General features: G+C 39.2%; 2 protein-coding genes across 6 annotated transcripts; both read right to left on the bottom strand.

The window, feature by feature from the left end:
- Positions 1-99: 99 nt before the first annotated feature.
- On the bottom strand, positions 100-7,957 carry p2rx4b (purinergic receptor P2X, ligand-gated ion channel, 4b). Its single transcript, XM_069182342.1, has 12 exons — positions 7,439-7,957; positions 5,746-5,893; positions 5,217-5,288; positions 4,314-4,386; positions 4,083-4,179; positions 3,005-3,085; positions 2,419-2,560; positions 1,555-1,691; positions 1,259-1,352; positions 1,022-1,087; positions 722-817; positions 100-607 (listed from the first exon to the last, which is right to left on the bottom strand). The coding sequence occupies exons 1-12, from the start codon at positions 7,576-7,578 to the stop codon at positions 587-589; spliced, it is 1,167 nt and encodes a 388-aa protein (XP_069038443.1). The 5' UTR covers positions 7,579-7,957; the 3' UTR covers positions 100-586.
- A 997-nt stretch (positions 7,958-8,954) lies between these two features.
- On the bottom strand, positions 8,955-17,010 carry p2rx7 (purinergic receptor P2X, ligand-gated ion channel, 7). Of its 5 annotated transcripts, none has more exons than XM_015366014.2 (13): positions 16,806-17,010; positions 16,014-16,161; positions 15,797-15,868; positions 15,458-15,530; positions 14,958-15,054; positions 13,529-13,609; positions 13,291-13,432; positions 12,556-12,632; positions 11,951-12,041; positions 11,318-11,383; positions 11,090-11,206; positions 10,844-10,951; positions 8,955-10,201 (listed from the first exon to the last, which is right to left on the bottom strand). In XM_015366014.2, the coding sequence occupies exons 1-13, from the start codon at positions 16,922-16,924 to the stop codon at positions 9,704-9,706; spliced, it is 1,689 nt and encodes a 562-aa protein (XP_015221500.2). In that variant the 5' UTR covers positions 16,925-17,010; the 3' UTR covers positions 8,955-9,703. The 5 variants fall into 5 exon arrangements, with proteins under 5 accessions (XP_015221500.2, XP_006640476.2, XP_069038442.1 ...); XM_006640413.3 differs by having other exon boundaries at positions 8,956-10,201; positions 12,556-12,692; positions 16,806-17,009; XM_069182341.1 differs by lacking the exon at positions 16,014-16,161 and having other exon boundaries at positions 8,957-10,201; positions 12,556-12,692; positions 16,806-16,873.
- Between the last annotated feature and the right edge of the window lie 704 nt (positions 17,011-17,714).

Raw genomic sequence — 17,714 nt, 5'->3', positions numbered from 1 at the left:
GAACACCAGACTATTTTATGTTTGATTATTTTGATATAATCAAACATTATAAAATAGTTAGAATTGTTGTAAATTATGAAAAAGGAAAAAAACAGCACATAACAAATCAAATGTTTAATTTCATGCAGCAGAAACTTGCCTGGGAGTAACTGAGACTTACACTGTAGATCTCAGATCAGGTTCCTTTATACGTTGTGGAATCTGCAAAAACTGGTGGCATTGGGAGATGTCCCTGAAACATTGCCTAACAGGTTCCATATGGAATTAATAAAGACACAGCCTTAAAAATGTAAAAGTGAACCAAACTGTGACAGGGTTTCTCCAAAACAGAACATTTTTAGTGTTAGTGTACAGTAAAATTTAATTAACCTACATTAATAAATTCATTAATAAATCAGTATATCACAAGGATAGCTGATCTACCAGACACACTTCATTCACACAACTTACAGTAATGGCCAAACAGGTGGATTAAGTGAGATATGTAGAGTAGTCATCAAACTTCAGTATTAATTGAAGCTCATCTTCTATAGTATAAAGTGCTCCACCAAAACTGTGAATTCTTCTGGAAACCTGAAGACTATTTTTAAGGGATGAGGTCCTCAGCCTAGATAGGAAGAGATTCCTGGTAAGTGTCTAGAAGCTTGTAAAATGTATTCCCCTGATTTATTGCACAGTATGTATGGAAAAGAAAAAAAACCTTGCCCTTCAACTCACTTACCCGTTCATAGTCATCCACATATTTGTATTTCTTCAGTCGGTAGAAAGTCTTTTTCTTCATAAAGGTCAAGACAATGCAATCACACAACACAGTTGCCTTAAAAAGACATGGTAGAAATATATGAGATCATTGTTTGGTTCTAATGAATACAATTGACTGCAAACAGGACAGACCTAGAACTAATCCAATAAAGAAATATCATCTAAAAATGCCATTTATAGACTTGAGTGTTTTAATAATAATATTAGAATATCACACAGCACATTAAACTAAACAAAATTATTCAGTGATTGTACTTACAACTCCTAAAAGGGCCAGGCCAGAGCCGATGTTAATCATTGTTGGGATAATGTTGAATCTGCCAGCCTACAACAGTAGTGAAAAAAAAATACAGGACAAACATTTACTCTGAGATGATGCAGGTGTGATTGTTGATTTTAACCGGCGTTATACACAGTATACCAAGTCTTGAGTTTACTTTATGGCTATTTTGTGTTTGTTCCTCCCTTTCAACTTGACGCCAATTTTAAGACTCACCTTTCCAAAAACCATGACATCAAAACGAATACCATAAGCTTTTATCAGTGTTCTTGACTCTTCTTCTCCAGGACCTTTATAATATTTTGCAAATCTGTAAAAGAAAAGTTGTTTTTATTATTAGTAGCATTTTTCTACTAAGCACTGTAAATTAAAGAGGGGCTACCAAGATGTCCATCAAGAACAAATGGTCAAATGTTTCGAGCAGTATTCCGAGCTTTGCTTTTTAAATGATAAAAAGCTAAGCAATCTTAAATGAGCAGTATACGTTGCCTTATACAACCTGGTGAACGTACCTGAAATTGTATCCAGGTGCCACATTGTTCTCAGGGTCTTTGTTGTCCAGTCTGCGAAAGCTGTATATGGGCACACACTTGTTCTGCGACTGGTCCAGATCACAGTCCCAGTTAATCTGGATACCCATCACTCCACCCTGTCCGGACATTTTACGCACAAGCCATTACCTCCTGTGTTGTGCCAACGTCCCCCACCAGAAACTACCTCTGGCTAGAGACAGGACTTCTTTTACCACAAACACCATTAGCATCATGGTGAAAATGTCACGACTGAGAACTAGCCCTCAGAAGCAACCTGAACACCACCAAAGGCGCATTGAAATGACTAAATTATTCATAACAGATCCAGAATATGAAAAAATATGCACATGCAACACCAGCTATAGAAACAAACATGAAACCTCAGTAACACTATTATTTTTAAAACTATAAAACCTTTTCACAGTAGATATGCACCTTTTTTATGAAGCATTTTGCTGTATTTGCTTTTAAAGTCAAAGTAAAACTGAATATAACTATTGTATTTCAATGAAGACCCTTGTTCTTTGATTGGAAAGAAAGACATTAGATTTCCTAATTGTTGTTTAAATAATGCCTTTCACTGGAAAGAAAATGACACACTATTGCTGTTAGCTCTGTTCTGCACATAACTTCATTAAAGCTTAATCCAATGTGATAAATCGGCGACAGTGTCTTCCAACGAAACGTGTCACTAATGAGTTTCAGTTATGATGAAATCAATTTGTTCCACGCGTTAATGGTCTCATAATTGAATCTCTTTCCCAGGCAGGAAGTCCTTAGGTCCTGTCAGCACAGTCGGAATGCCACTTCCTCTTCGGAAGACTCAACAGAGCCCAGACTGACCTCCACTGCCGTTTTCTGGAAGTCTTCTTGAGCTTCACGAACAATGTCGCCCAGTCTGAAGATGGGACAGTTGGGATCAGTGACCCGATTAAATATGCACTGTTTTAGATAGGATGTCTTCACTTGTGGCAGGATGTTTCTTCTATAGAACAGAAGAAAAAATTATGTCATTTCCATGCTTTAAAATATTATATATTTTATAGGCAATGGCTAGTCATTGATACAAGTAGCTTCCTTTAAAAAAAAACACTTCAGCTTGTTTCATTTCCAGGCTATGAATATGCAGGAGCAATTGGACACACTAACCAGCAACTTAATTTAAGTTAATAATTACACAAAGCAAAAAAAAATGATTTTTTTCCTTTTAAAAAATAGGAGAGGTACATTATAAGGTCATTAGCTCTTATTTTGGAAGAGGATTTGTGTAATTTTTTTGTCTAAATTAAACTACATTTTACATAAGATGCCACAAAGTATTGCACAACCAGAGCTGGAAATGGGTCATTTTAGGCTGTTGACTATAACTAGTCAGGGTTTAACATGGATATTTCCCAGTATTCATTTTATAAAATACACAATCACTTACTTGTTGAAGTTAAATTTGGGGAATCTGATGCTGTTCTTTATTAGCACAGTAAAGTTCTCAGCATCTTTCAGAAGTGCTGGCCTATGTAAATAAAAAACGTAGGGTTGCATAAATCGCTGTGCAGCATATCACCCCTGTTACAAATATGAAAAGCTTGCAGAAATGTGGCTTGATGTTAATATAGCTCCCTCCTGTGGTAAACACAAGTCAACAAAATTTAAAGCTCTTCTCCCTTTTGAGAATGTGCACCTTGATGTGGCCATGCAAGTCCTATCATATTAAGATTCTCCCCTACACAACAGTTATACTTTCAATCCTGCGTTCTAACAAATTTATAGTACATAAACCTAACCAATCATTTTGAGACTTTATCTTAGCATAACAGAACAAACATTTTAAGAGTTTGCATGTCCTAGAGACAAAACACACACAAACACGTTTCAGTCTGTGTGGACTAAGCCACCAAAGAGGAAGGGATTTGGGAATGTGAGACTATAATATCTGAAGTATGCAAGATTATAAAGCACGCTAACCCAGGACACCCGCATTCAGGGGAAAGAGCTGAGGTCACAAGTGCATTCTATCGTGCATTTGTGTCACCCGCAACCCACTGAAAGAGGTATAGCATTTATACCTGTTATATGTGATACATTTTTATCAATATGTATATATGTGTATAACGCTTACCAAAACATCCAAGGCTATATCTATGGACCCCTAGCCACAGTATCCTTCATTTTGTGCAATGAAAAATATAGAAACTACAGTACAGAAAGGATTCTCTAGAATACAGTACACGCTTCATGACCTAAAGAAAAGCTCACACTGCACTAAGATACAAATTACTATCTCTGTCTACACCTTTAGTAAATACAATGGTCTCGAATGGAGCCAGGAAAATGAGAAAACAAAGAAATGACTTTTATGATAAGACGTTCTCTTTACTTGCATTTTCTCTTCTGCAAATACAGTCAAAAACTCCAGCACTGTACTAAAACACATCTGGTAACCAGGTGGCAGGTGTCATGGGTTCTATAAACTGTTCAGATAGAAGCTCTGTTTTTTTTACCTTACTCACCGAGGTAAATTCAAGTCATTTTCAAGCGGACACCAAGCTCGTACTTCACATGTTCGGACATCCCCCGAAAAATTCACACATTTCCCTGTCTGGACACCTGTTCATGGATGTAATCATGGTTTAGTAACATTTAATGTCGAACAACTGCTTCAATGGTTTGTGCAGGGACGTATTTAAAACGGGACTCTGCCAAGACCCTGGGCTACAGATGTCCCCGTTTCAGACTCTTACCATTGCTGTGCACATCAGTGAATCCCGCAGTGCAGTTGCTGTCTGAGGTGCAGATAGTGGAATTATCTAGAACCTAAACACAAAGACATCATACAATTAACTAATGGCTAGTTCCCATTACACACCTGTCCAAAACACACAATAAGGCTATGACTCCCACCCTTTTATGAGGTACTTAACAGATAAAGTGTACCTGAATGCCTCTACCAAGCTTCACGGAAACGTTTTCATATGTGTCAAATTTATGACAATGAAAGGCCTTAGTACCAAATGGAATAAACTCTGAAGTTTGGACCACTTATTTCTAGGCACACAAGTGCAGGCTCAGAGGTATGTGATGTAGTAACTTACTGTTTTTATTAAAACAATGTTTAGTTTGCACCTCTCAAATGAATACATTTGGTGGATTACAGCCTTGGACTTCTGGACATCTGTCTATTTCCTAACCTCTTCTTTCACATCAGAATCAGAGGGGAGCTGGAGCCTATCCTGGCAAGCAACGGGCACAAGGCAGGGACCATCAAGGATGGTACAGCTGCCCATTACAAGGCAGATACACGGACATACACACACTCACACCAGGGCCAATATTTCCAGGTGGCAATTAACCCACCAGTACGTCTTTGGACTGTAGGAGTCCAACTTACACAAACATGCAGAGAACATACAAACTCCACGCAGACAGCACCCCAGGTCCAGAATTAGACCAGGGCTCCAATACTACTGCAAGGCAGCAACGGCAACCACTGTGCCACCAGGGTGTGCCTTGGACTTCAGGGATCTTTTTATCTTTCCTGATGTAGAGGCTCTGGGACATCAGGAAGGGAGACTGCAAGTGGATTTTCCTTTACTAGTTCCAATCTGAGTTGTTTAATTGGATAGAGAGAGAGAGATCACTTTTACCTCTGGACAAAGCCCCTGGGTTTGGTTTGGAGTAATAATCAGGTTCGTCATCACAAAAAAGGACGTCTCTTCCTAAAACCAAAGAGAGAGCAAACAAATGCAAATTTAGAGGTTTTTTGTTTTACTCTTTTTGCTGCTGCACTTTTTACAAATGTGTTAGAACTCAGAGCTGGTTAATGGACTACACAGCAAGAGGTCGGGAGGATGTTTAGACCCTAATCTCCCATGCTTCTGCTCGCCTGCATATCTAGGCCTCACATCCAGGACTTTCTTCACATCTCTCTCTCGCATCCCTCCCACCACCCTATCTCACCCCTGCAGCCCTCCCCACGAGCCAGGGAGCATGGGCAGCCTCACCCTCACTGCTGGGGGAGTCACACCAACTACTCTCCACGCGTTCCGACCCTCTCCTGCTTTCATTAGGATCTAACTGGAAGCCTGGAATCCCCATTCCAGCACGCGAGGAGGAAAGCAACCCCGTCCGAGTCTTGGAGGAGTGGTGCCTCGCTGTGCTTGGGCGCCCAGGTACCTGAGGGGGGATGACGTAATCGGCCACATCCCAGACCCTGAGTCCCTGGTGGCTGGCATTGGTCAGGGCGATGCCTTTCACCTTGGTGGTCACCGAGCTGATGATGGAGTCAAACTCCTGATAGCCCTTCTTCCAGACAAACACCCACCTGAGGAGAGAGGGTACAGAGGTCTTCTTGTGCTTCCCACTGTGTGAGGGAACGCTCTCCTGCGGATATCAAGGAGAGAGGTAACAAACAAGCCAGGGAAACCCTTAGTCTTTTCCCAGAAGCAACGCTTTTGCTGCTCTAGAAAGCAGTTTAGGTGGAACATCTGGAAGGTGTTCAGATGGGCCATTGGCTGCGTTTCTATACAGTTTATGGTTAATCCGTTTAAAGCAAGTAAGCCAACTAAGTCTGCTACCTCCTTCTTCATCATCACGGTCGTTATAAAATTCACACACTGGCCGAGAAGTTTGAAAGATGGCACTGAAAAACTATATGAACAAATATCTGCTAATACTGCTGCTGTAGTAATCATATTCTTAGTATTTCTGCTAATACCACAGTACCTTAAGCAGAAGCATCAGCAGTATTAGCAGAACTACTAAGATTGTAGTCATTCTTGTACTGCAGGTACAAAACTTAAGTGCTTAATCTTTTCCAAACTGTGTTTTGATGTAGTTATAGACAGAATCAACATAATTTATATTCTAGCACGTTGCAAAACTTATTGTATTTTCCATGGTAGCTTGTATCAGTGAATTGTTTGTGATATTATATTTTAAATCTGTTATGCTGTGATTCCGTCTGTCATTTCTATTTATTTAAACCTCTGCCTAGCTGTGTTTGGGCACCCAGGTACCTGAGGGTACCTCTGGCTGCTGGTAATTAGAAAAAGAAATAAGTTATCTACTTAGAGATTACAAGTACCCAAATTAATATAATATTATATAATATTATGCCACTGTTATAAAACATTGATAGAAAAGACACAATTTTCCATATTGGACACCAACTAATACTGTATTTGTAAACATCATTGTTTAATTAGACATTTTTTGTCAATACAGCAAAATCATCTGACTCGTGTATTTAGCAGGATATATGTCATAGAACACCATCTCTCTCAGAAGACAGGTTGCACTTTGATTTAAATTGCTCTCATTACTAAAGTTTTTTTTCCCCAATGTTGCGCTCTCATACTTTTGAACGAGTTTAAAAATGAGGATGTAGGCGTTGAAGCCAACTCTTCCTCTCATAATTGAGGTTTCTGCAAAACACAAAATACCCTTTACTCCCCTCTTCAAGAGCGATGTGTCCCACTCCCGTATTGAGTTACGCAATGTTACAAAAAAAATCCCGACATTTTATTTCTTTAAAAGTCCTGACGATGAGAAACAATGGTTCTCAGCGTCCACCTGTTTCATCGGAGGTATAACAAACCACTCAAACGACTCATTGATTTGTTTGGTAGCTGTTTTTAGCAAGAGGTTTTAAAGCTCGCACCCAACAAAACTGAAAACGAAAGCTCGGGCTCATTCCGGAGTTCACATACAGGTAATAAAGTTTCTTTTAAAACAATCTTTGCACCGTTTTGCTTTACCACTCAAATAGTTAGCAAGCGCCTAGATTGTTAAGTCGCTACTGTTAACCACTATTGTTAAATGAGGGACCGAGAACATATTGAATTATGGCAAGGATGTTTGAACTTACCCAATCACATAAGAAAGTATGGCCAGCTGAATGAGTCTGTTTATTAATGAGACTTTCCTACTCCTGATCACCACTATTCTCTGAGTCTCGTATTCAAAGAAACACTGAGTCATGGAGAAACAACTGCTCGACGCCGGCATGTCTTTTGTACCCGCGATGGTACACGGTGCCAAGTGTGATAAAGAACGGGATGGCTTCTTCTTTTTAAAAAATAAAAAGTCGGCGTCTGCTGTATCCTCTCCCACAAGTCATGAGACTCGTCACACATTAACTGATGATCCGGAAACCTTCGGCTCTGCCGTGAATTTGTAACGACCGCTCCTGGGTCTACTTGTTGTGCACTTGCGGGAGTCACCTGAGAGCAGGTCTTCCTATGTCTTGTGACGAGGCGGGGTGAACATTTTTCTGAGGTTGCAGCTCCTGTGATTTACTCCCTGCTCTCGCTTCTACAGTCTGATTGTCTTACTGCAGTTAACACATTCCACCTCAGACTAGGGCTCCGTCTTACACTTCTCTAATTTAGCCAATTTTCTTCCCGTATCGCGTCTTACGTAATAGGATGATTTAAAAATCATATTTGCAATGCAACCGCAATTTGTAGTTACACGTTTTCTTATTGCAAAACGTAAATGTCTCTTTGGATAAAGGTGTCAGCCAAATCAATGACTATTTATGACTTTTACCTAATTATATGACAGAATTGACGCTTGCGTTTCATACCAAATCGTTATTACACTTTACGACTATGTCTCATCAGTCCCAAATAATAATAACATTCTTTTATAGGAATGGAATGGAATAATAATTCATATTACATTGTAAACGAGCCGTTTAGTGATATATTGAGCAGAGGTGCAACGTGTTGCTGCAGGAATCAATTCAAAGCACTTGGATGAGAAAGCCTTCCAAATACAGTATGTCTGAGATGTTAACACCCAATAAAGTGCAAAATGACAATAACTGTGCAGGACAAGAGCAACAGAAGGTGCCTGTGACCAGGTCTTCTGTGGTGTGGTGCAGGGCTGATTGTGTTACCAAGGCCAAATCTCAAATCACTAAATCTTTAGGGGCAGTCTGAACAGGAAATAATGTAACATCATTAAAGATTTATATAACCACTGAGGCTATATCAACAGATCCCACAACAGATCCATATTTTTAATGTGTTGAAAGAAACTAGGTTTACAGTACTTAACAAGCCTAAAAATTAATCACTAGACTAATCACTACAGACTAGAACTGTAGAAAGCAGACATGGAAATATTATTAATACATTTACTTTTGTCCTTCTGGATAGGAATTTGAATAAGACTTTGAAATTTAAAACAATAGAAAACAATACAGTTTGAAGACTTAAATGTTATAGAGATTATACTGAATTTAATTTGGATACTGCTTATAAAAAAAGTAGCAGAAAGGAACTTTCTCTAATAGTGATCTAGCCAAATAGCCTTGTCTTGGAGATGAAAAAAATGCTGTTTTGGTATATTTTGTATGCATGTCTGACTCACTGCAACAAAAACAGGAACACAAGTTTAGTGCATTTATTTCTAAATAAACACATTCATCTAAAAATAATAGAAAATTGTACAAAGTTATTTACTGTATATACAGTAAATGCTATAAAACAGAAATATTGTGCTTAATGGTAACCATGAATAAGTGGTTTTCTGGTAATGGATGAATGGACAAATGGATAATCTCCTCTACAAAACAGCACTAGAACACCTGTAGTTCCTTTACTGTTCTGAATCAAGGCATTACAAAAACACCTGTACAAAACAGACAAAAGTAACACAAAACAGAACACAGTGTGACATTTCGTTAAGCACAATCGTGTAAATCCAGACATACTGTAATATGCTAGTTATTAGAAGAGTGCTAAATTTAATTATTGGCAAATTGTAACTATTGGTACCGATCCAAGCTGAACTCAACAAGGCAAGGCAAAAGGGAAATAAAATCAAGAAGCAGGCATTGAAACCTAAACATAGTCAACACGAAAGGCATAAAATGCAAAGCCTGTATAGTAAATTATTTTGCATAAAACAGTCAAAATGACGTCCAATATGCAGAGTCTAGGGAAGATTATTTTCTGCTCTTCATCACATTGTAATTCTTGTCCCAGAGCCAATCCCTGGTGCCCTCCACCAGCGACCATAAGACTACATATGTAAATGCCGCCCAAATTATTTCTGCTTTCATAGTTCTGCGTCACATTACCTTACATGCAAAGGCACCGGATAAACTTGGCATCACCTTTCATTAAGTGCCATTTGAAGAGATAATTACCATATTCTCATAACACAGTCCACTGTAGCGCCCATCCTCACTGGGGTATTCGTCCCTGATCCTCCACACACTGCAGCTTGGGACAACCGCGAAGGTCCCTGTCTGTATTCTTCCGAAACGCCACTCAATGTAGAGGCTGTAGGCGCAGTGTCTCAGATGGCCATGGCAGCGGGCCTGGGGGAGCTCCAGCAGGGGCTCTCTGTACAGCAGCGCTGACTCCAGAGTGTGTCTGTCGAGGACAAGCCTGGGGAACGCTGGTGAGGTGGTGATGCACTGGCCCTTGCTCCGCCGACAGCACAGCTGCTCCTGCGGGGTGGGCATGGGCTGACAGCGCCCACACTGGCACCAGGCTGGGGCGCTTCTCCCCCTGCCCTTGGGTGGCTGCATCTCTTGTATCTCGGTGTCAGCATTGCGGCTGGGGCTCTGCAGCAAATTCACCAACACCCGTGTTCTTCCAAAGCTGTGCTCTGGCTGCAGAGAAACAACATCCTCAGGTGCATTCAAGAAAAGGTTTGAAAAAGGGTGCTTGCTTAGATTTCTTTTTAATTATAAAGATAATGTTCCACAACATGAAGAACACAGCTCCTATGTGTACTCTCTTCCGTGCCCAAACACCTGATAGGTTTCTGTTTTTTAAATAAGGAATCCAAATGTTGAAGATACACATTGATACTAAAGGTCACTCCATCCGCCCCTGCTATTTTATCAGTTTTCTTTTACCATCTTAGAGAGATGCATGGGTGACACTGGCTGACTGGGGTGAAAGCCATTTGGTCTCCACGCAGAAGAGTGCTGTCTAATCAGATTAACCCACCTGTGGTAACATAAGCCAACCCAACAGACATCACTCCCCTCTAGAAAGGAGCGCTGATCCACAGCAGCTATCCTGGAGACTGGATGAGGATGATGAGGATGGATCTCATAGATGAGGGACAATTAAATACTTAAGAAGCTATAGTAAATTCCCCCCGACCCTTGACACACACAACAATATTCTGACATCTGTTTCCCTGTTTCATCAGCATACAATGTTAAAAGCTCTAGGCTTGCAATGAATGAAATGAATGACACTTTAGCCAATAATAAAGTTTTTTAAAGACATGTGGCACTAACCTTTCGATGCTGGATGGAGCTAGGTTTAGTCTCTTGTAAGCTCTTTTTCAGTGGCCTTTTTACCACTATTATCTGGTCTTCATCCACAAATGAGATGCACAGTGGAATCTTGAGTGGACAAGAATCAGACACAACAAGACATCTATCACAGGACACTACCACAGACACAACCCTTTCTTATGCATCCATTAACATTTGAGTATTTAATTAAATAAATGAAAGATTTTAAAAAGAACTCCACTGTACCTGATTCAGTTCTTCAACAGTCTCATATTTTTTCTCAGAATAGTTATTTTTCGTGGCCCTTGCACAGCAACGAGGGTATAAATACGTTGTGATGAACCAGTCGATAAATACCGTCGTCTGTATTAAAGGCACAGCATTGATACTGTTAAGATAGGGTCATATTGATTTTATCTAGCACAGAAACAACATAAGCACTGTTGTTGTATTGGAATTTGGGATAATACTCACCAGTGCATAATAGGAGAGCGTTGATCCAATGTATATAACGAGCTGTATTATACTGAATCTGCCAGCCTCACATAAGATTTATGGAAAACAAAACAAAATGTTAGGTAACCCCAAGGGCTTCCCAGTGTGCACATTTGTGATAAAGATTAATCTCTGTGCTGCATGAAAGTACAAGACGATGAGCAGGGATCTATATCCAAAAATCAAATAATATGCTAAGTGCAGATTCCCTCTTCTTCAAATAAATTCTCATGAGATTATAACGACAATAATGAAGTACTGAAAATGTTATAATGGTGCATTCTTCAACAGCTCTTTCAGAAACATCAGGTCTTTTCAAATTGTTTTCATACAGATTTGCAGACAGAGAAGTAGATTTGGATTCTTTTGCAGACTTATAAATGAGCATCCATTAACGTAAACATACATGACATCAGGCTGGAGGTAAAGAGTGGAATTAAATACATACTGGACTTACATAATATTTCCCTACTAATACATTATGAGCATGAAAAAGGTATGCCTGACCTGTGAAATGGGGTGACATTACAGCTTTAATACATTCTGAAGCTTTTGTGTGGGTATATGCAATATTTGTACAGTCTACTGTATGTATATAAAATTGTTATTTACCTTTCCAAAAACCATTACATCAAATCTGATACCAAAAGCTTTGAATAGCATGCGCTCCTCAATGCCATTATTCATGTTGTATCTTGCAAACCTTTAAAGAAAGAAATGTGAATTAGTTTTTTATAATCATCTTGAAAGATCATGATTCCTACATGCTGACACCTACTGTATGATGTCAAAGAGTTTGGCTTTTATAAGTATCTCTGCATTCAACAGAAACCTTCTATAAAGAGGTAAAGTAACATTTGACATTTCCATTTTGGTTGTTGGTTTACAGTATGCCTGCACTCTTTTACTGTGTTATTGTACTGCTTAGGAAATAGAAATGTACAGCACACATTCAAAATAGGTCAGACCTGATGTTGAGTTTTCAGTAATAACGGGACATGTTCCTCATTGCAATGGTGATTAATTATATGGGATTATATAGCAAATACATGGGACTTTCATTTCTAAAGATTTGTTTTGCTTATTGATACAGAGAAAAGTCAAGAAGCTTTCAGATTTTGCAGTCATTATTGACGTAGAAATGTGAATGAAATGCATGGGCTCCTCGTTCTTTAGGTCAGTGTCCCCATTTCCAAGTGAACTGCCCAAACCCTCACCTGAAGTTCAGCCCAGGATACAGGGTTTTGTTGCTCTCTTTTTCATCCAGCCTACGGAAGGAGTACTCTGGGAGACACTTGTGAAAGAATCGATCCAGGTTACAGTGCCAGTTAATCTGTATTCCTATCACTCCCCCCTGTAACACACAAGTTGTCCAGACACTCATGGTCCCACCTTTATTTAATGTTTACCTAGCATTATCACAATATCATTATGAGCATCACTTGTTACCACAACTCACAGGAAGTGCCTGAGGGGGTCAGGTGTTTCCAGTGATAAACAGAAATTCTGTGAATGTACTTCCATTCATTTAAAACATTTCCTAGAGGTTCTCAGAGGTACCATAACTACCTCCATTTCCTCTTCCAGTTCCATGTATTATTAGATTACATGCACATCAATCCAATTTAACTCACAAGTGTTTCTTGCATTTCTTTCATCTGAACTTGCTGGAACTGGACATGCACCAAGGAGAGGTAATAGGCAAGTGGCACCATGAGAACTGCAAATGTATGTGCATGAAAATATGGATTTTGAGAACCCTCACCTATGAATTATTCTAAGAAGAATTATACTAACATGCATATTTCAAATTTCTATTCCACAAGAGAGTTTCTACATGACTCCTACCAGCAGTACGAGTGATTTAACATGTAATTTCCCTAAATTGAGGGTGAACCATTGGAGTTGTCTAAGTGCATCTCTGGCTACAGAAAAGAGAACGAAGAACAAACCTCTACAGCCATTTGTGAGAAGTTCTCTCTAGCTTCCTGTACTATGTCTCCTAAGCGGAATATTGGGCAGAGGGGATCCATTCGTCTGCTGAACAAACAGCTCTTCAAATATGTGTCATTCATGTGCGACAAGATGTTCCTCCTGTGGAAGCAGCAAACGTCTATGAGGGGTCTGTTGGATTTGCTTTTTGTGCTGTCATTTGAAATCGCTGTAAGATGAAGCATGAAGGAGCCTTACTTGATGTAGTTAAAGGCAGGAAACCTGATGTTGTTCTTAATGAGGACGGTGAAGTTTTCAGCCGATTCCAAAAGCGCAGGCCTGAAAATGAGAAAGAAAAAAGCTTTTACTTATCTCCTCTGTTCATTCATCACAGCTAGGTCATTCTAGTGCTAAGGGTCTCAAGTTTCCTCATTCTTTTCCTTTTCTTCATTCTTGGTTTTTTTAATTTGGATTTGAAGGTATCTTTGTCATACGCACACTCGGTTTGCTGTAAGACTCAGGCTTTTGGGCAACAACACTTGTACCTGCTCTGGAGAGACAGAAAGACCACTGCCAAGATGTACTCTAATGACACATTCATCACCAGAACGCTCATATTCTGATCTACTGGCGATGTCACAGCACCTGCTAAACTGCATGTATTGGTTTCGTAAGTACTGTGCATCTTTGCAAATTTACAGACACAGCTCTAAGGCTTGACTGTGACTCTCCAAGACTTGTCCAGTCTTAAACATGCTCAACTTACAGGATTTGTTAATTGCTAAAACATGATTTTATATAAAAGTAGTGTTTGTGTTGTGCTGGTCAACAATATTGTTAGGGTGTGACTTGCAAAATAACACTTTTTGTATTCCACATTTTTTAGGAAAAAGACAGCAGAAGCTTATTCTTGTAGTAACTGACTGAATACAAGACTGAATAAGTATAAGATTCTGCCCTCTGTTCTTTATGCGCTTTTGTAAGACAGAAAGAAAGACGACAGTTTCTCATTTGACCTCTGTAACAATCTAATACAGTAAAAAAATATTTTGTAACCTAGATACATGAGTTTCGTCCTTACAAATCATTTTCTGAAACCTAAAAGGGAAGTACCCCAAAATGCAAACTGTCCAAAAATATGGAAAAACAGAAGTGAATCAGAATAGAGAGCTGGGTTTAAGACTGACACAGGCAGTACTGAAAAGGAAATAATGTTCTGTCTCCTTGCTACAGCTAAGGGATTGGAGGAGTGTTTCAGAAATTCTTAAAAAATGCAGATGATCTGAAAAATAAAAAAGATACTCTAATCAGAAATCTAGTTTTAATGATGAAAAGAAAACTATTGGTGGGAATGTTGCTACTGAATTTTCCAAGAGGATACAGACACATCCATGTGGGGCTGCACACTGGTGGTGGTGGAGGGGATCCCCATTACCTGTAAAGCACTTTGAGTGGAGTGTCCAGGAAAGCACTATATAAGTGTAAGCAATTATTATTATTATTATTATTATTATTATTATTATTATTATTATTATTATTATTATTATGTGACCTTTACCTTTTAAACACACTAGCTTCTATACATCTCCTCACATATATATTTGTATTATATATAGAACATATACTATGTAAATATATATGTCTGAACAAGCTCTCTAGGTGCAATGTTATTATCCATAGGACATACTTGGGAGGTTTGCTCTTGCTCTCAATGGGACACCAAGCAACTACTTGACAAGTTTTGCGTGTCGTATCATATTTCACACAGGATCCTGTCTGGACACCTGTAAACAGCAATCACACATTAAAAAAATCAATAAAAATAAGGTATGAAGAATAACAGTAAGCTGCATGTACAAATTAATTCATACAAATTATTTTAATTTTCTGGAATGTGTTATTATAAAATAATTTACTATTATAATACATAATACTATATATTTAATATTAACGTATTTCTAGAAGTGATTTGAGGTTTCAAAGATAGTCTAGTACTGTACATTAATTTACTTTTGTCTTAATTCATAATCAGGGAAAACAACGAGATAATGATAGATGAGCACGACATCATTAAACATCATACATTCCGCATTGCTGTGGTGACGACTCAAGCAGACCTCTGTATCTGAGAAAACATTTCTTATGCTTCACATCAGAATGCAGAAAAGAAAGTCTATCATACACTACCATGGCTATGTTGGTCTGAATATCCCTTTGTACAATCTTGGTCTCGGTAGCATATTTTTCCAGAACCTGGCACCTGGGAAAAATTCAAAAAAAGGCATGTCCTATCTATACCATCACTCTGCGTTGATTTCTTACTGATCAGTAATACCTGGGAATTTAATTTGCAACATTAAAGTGTTACTCACATTCCAGCACTTTGTTAATTTAACATATTCAGGTTCTGCAAACCACAGGCAACGAATACTTCAGTTAATCATGGAAATCAAAAGACAAACAGTACATGAATATATGTGATATTTGAAGACAGCGATTTCTTCCTTCTTAAAAAGGAACTGTTACCTCTGCACACTTCCCTTGTCGCTGCTTATTTGTAACAATGGCGTTGGTCATCACAAAAAAGGAGTTCTTCCCCTGAAAATACAGGATGAGTTATTTGCAGCAGGGGATGATTATCAAAATATCACTCTCGTATAGCAGATCTTATTGTTTGTACCTGTGTTTTCAGCCTTACGTTTCAATGAAGCACCGGTCTGCTCATGCAGGAGAACTTGGTTACCTGTGATAGCCCACTGTAATCTGCAGCATCCCATAATATCTCCCCGACATCGGTTATGTTGGTCACTGCCACCCCTTTCAATTTTGCGGTCACAGAACTGACGACCAGATCATATTCCTGGTACTCTTTATTCCAGAAGAGCATTATACTAGAGGGGTGAAAAATAAAGGAACATTATTGCTCCAACCCAAACCCACAATGTTTTTTTTTGAACAAGTGCTGACCTTTAATTTCCGTGCTTTTGTCCATGCAGGGATTAAAAACCTCACACAGCACATGTGAGCCGGTACAGTTCCTGCTGTAGACGGTTAATACCCGTGCCTAACTAAAAAACCCCCGTCTCCATCAAATATTCATCTCCTGAGCCTCCGTGCCCCTGAAGACTGGGCACTGAATTCAGGAAAAAGAGGGAATGAATTGTTTTAGTTTACAGCAGGATATCTGTATTCATTTTATATTCCAGTTGAAGAACAACCAACGTGTTTGTGGAAAACGGTCTGATTTGTAAAACACACGAAAAACTACTCACCTTTTTATTTTAACCTCGGCTTCAAATTCGTATCTACAACTAGAACCTAATTGCGAAAATGCCTCAACACGGTTTATACAGTACATATAGTGTAGGTTATAGCGCTTTAAACTCCCTAATAATAAGAAAGCACCCAATAATTCAAAACTTTATACACTATTTAGTTTATAGGATGAACGCTGTAAAAGAAGTTTTACTCGAGCACGTAGGAGCGTTAGTCTCTTGCGCACACTGGAGAGGAGCGAAAAACATACTGTGCTTACCAGATAAATCCTAGGATCAAGCCGTTAATACTCCATTTAAGAGATCCAATTGGAATGCTTTTTATTCTGACCAGTTTATTGGTCTCGTATTCGCAGAAGTTAAGCAGGGAGCAAGGCATGGTAATGCTCTTGACTCGCCTGAAAGCAGCTCTGCCAAGCCCTCTCACTGCGCTGAACCTGTCCCAAGTCACATGACTGAAGGAGGCGCAGAAGTGTCTCTTCTGTACCAGTCGGTCCGCTGTAGTAGTCTGGCGTCATCCAGTGTAACCAGTAACGCTATGCAAATTTTGTTTTTAATTCACACAGCATATGAATGTATGTTTAATGGTTTTGAAGTCTGGATTCTGAAAGGAAACCACAAAGCCGACAAAAAATCAATTTAAAATTTCACCTTTGGGATCAGTTAGATGTACTACATTGTGTTTTTCATTTGTTTTCCGCAACAAGTGATTAAATTCGCAACAAAACAGACTCGCACTAGAGTCCCTCAATATGTTATCTCATTTGGCCCACACGAACCCGGGACAGAACATTTGACCTGTTTTGATACTGGTGCACATTTTTGTCCACTGTTGGTTTGGTTTTTAAAGACTGGACATTTGCTTTACCGTTGCGACGCTGTCGACTCCACAGCGGACGGGACTGTGGAAAAGATGCGTTCACACTGTGTTCGCTGCAGACAGGCAGGATAGCTGGGCTCAGATCCCTGCCCACGCTGTGCCACACAACGGGCTCTTTCACCAAGAGGCATATTTAGAATTGTCCGATTTCTGCGTCACAGAAAAGAAATGTCAATGGTAATTAAAAATGCCCATTCCACAGCGCTGCGCTTTATTCCAATTTTAGTCCAAAATGCTGTAGCTTTTTGGGATCTTTACGCACATGCAGAATGCCCTAGTTCACTGGGAA

The sequence above is a fragment of the Lepisosteus oculatus genome, chromosome 22, assembly GCF_040954835.1.
Source record: "Lepisosteus oculatus isolate fLepOcu1 chromosome 22, fLepOcu1.hap2, whole genome shotgun sequence".
Lineage (NCBI taxonomy): Eukaryota > Metazoa > Chordata > Actinopteri > Semionotiformes > Lepisosteidae > Lepisosteus > Lepisosteus oculatus.
This window is presented reverse-complemented; position numbering and strand designations above follow the sequence as displayed.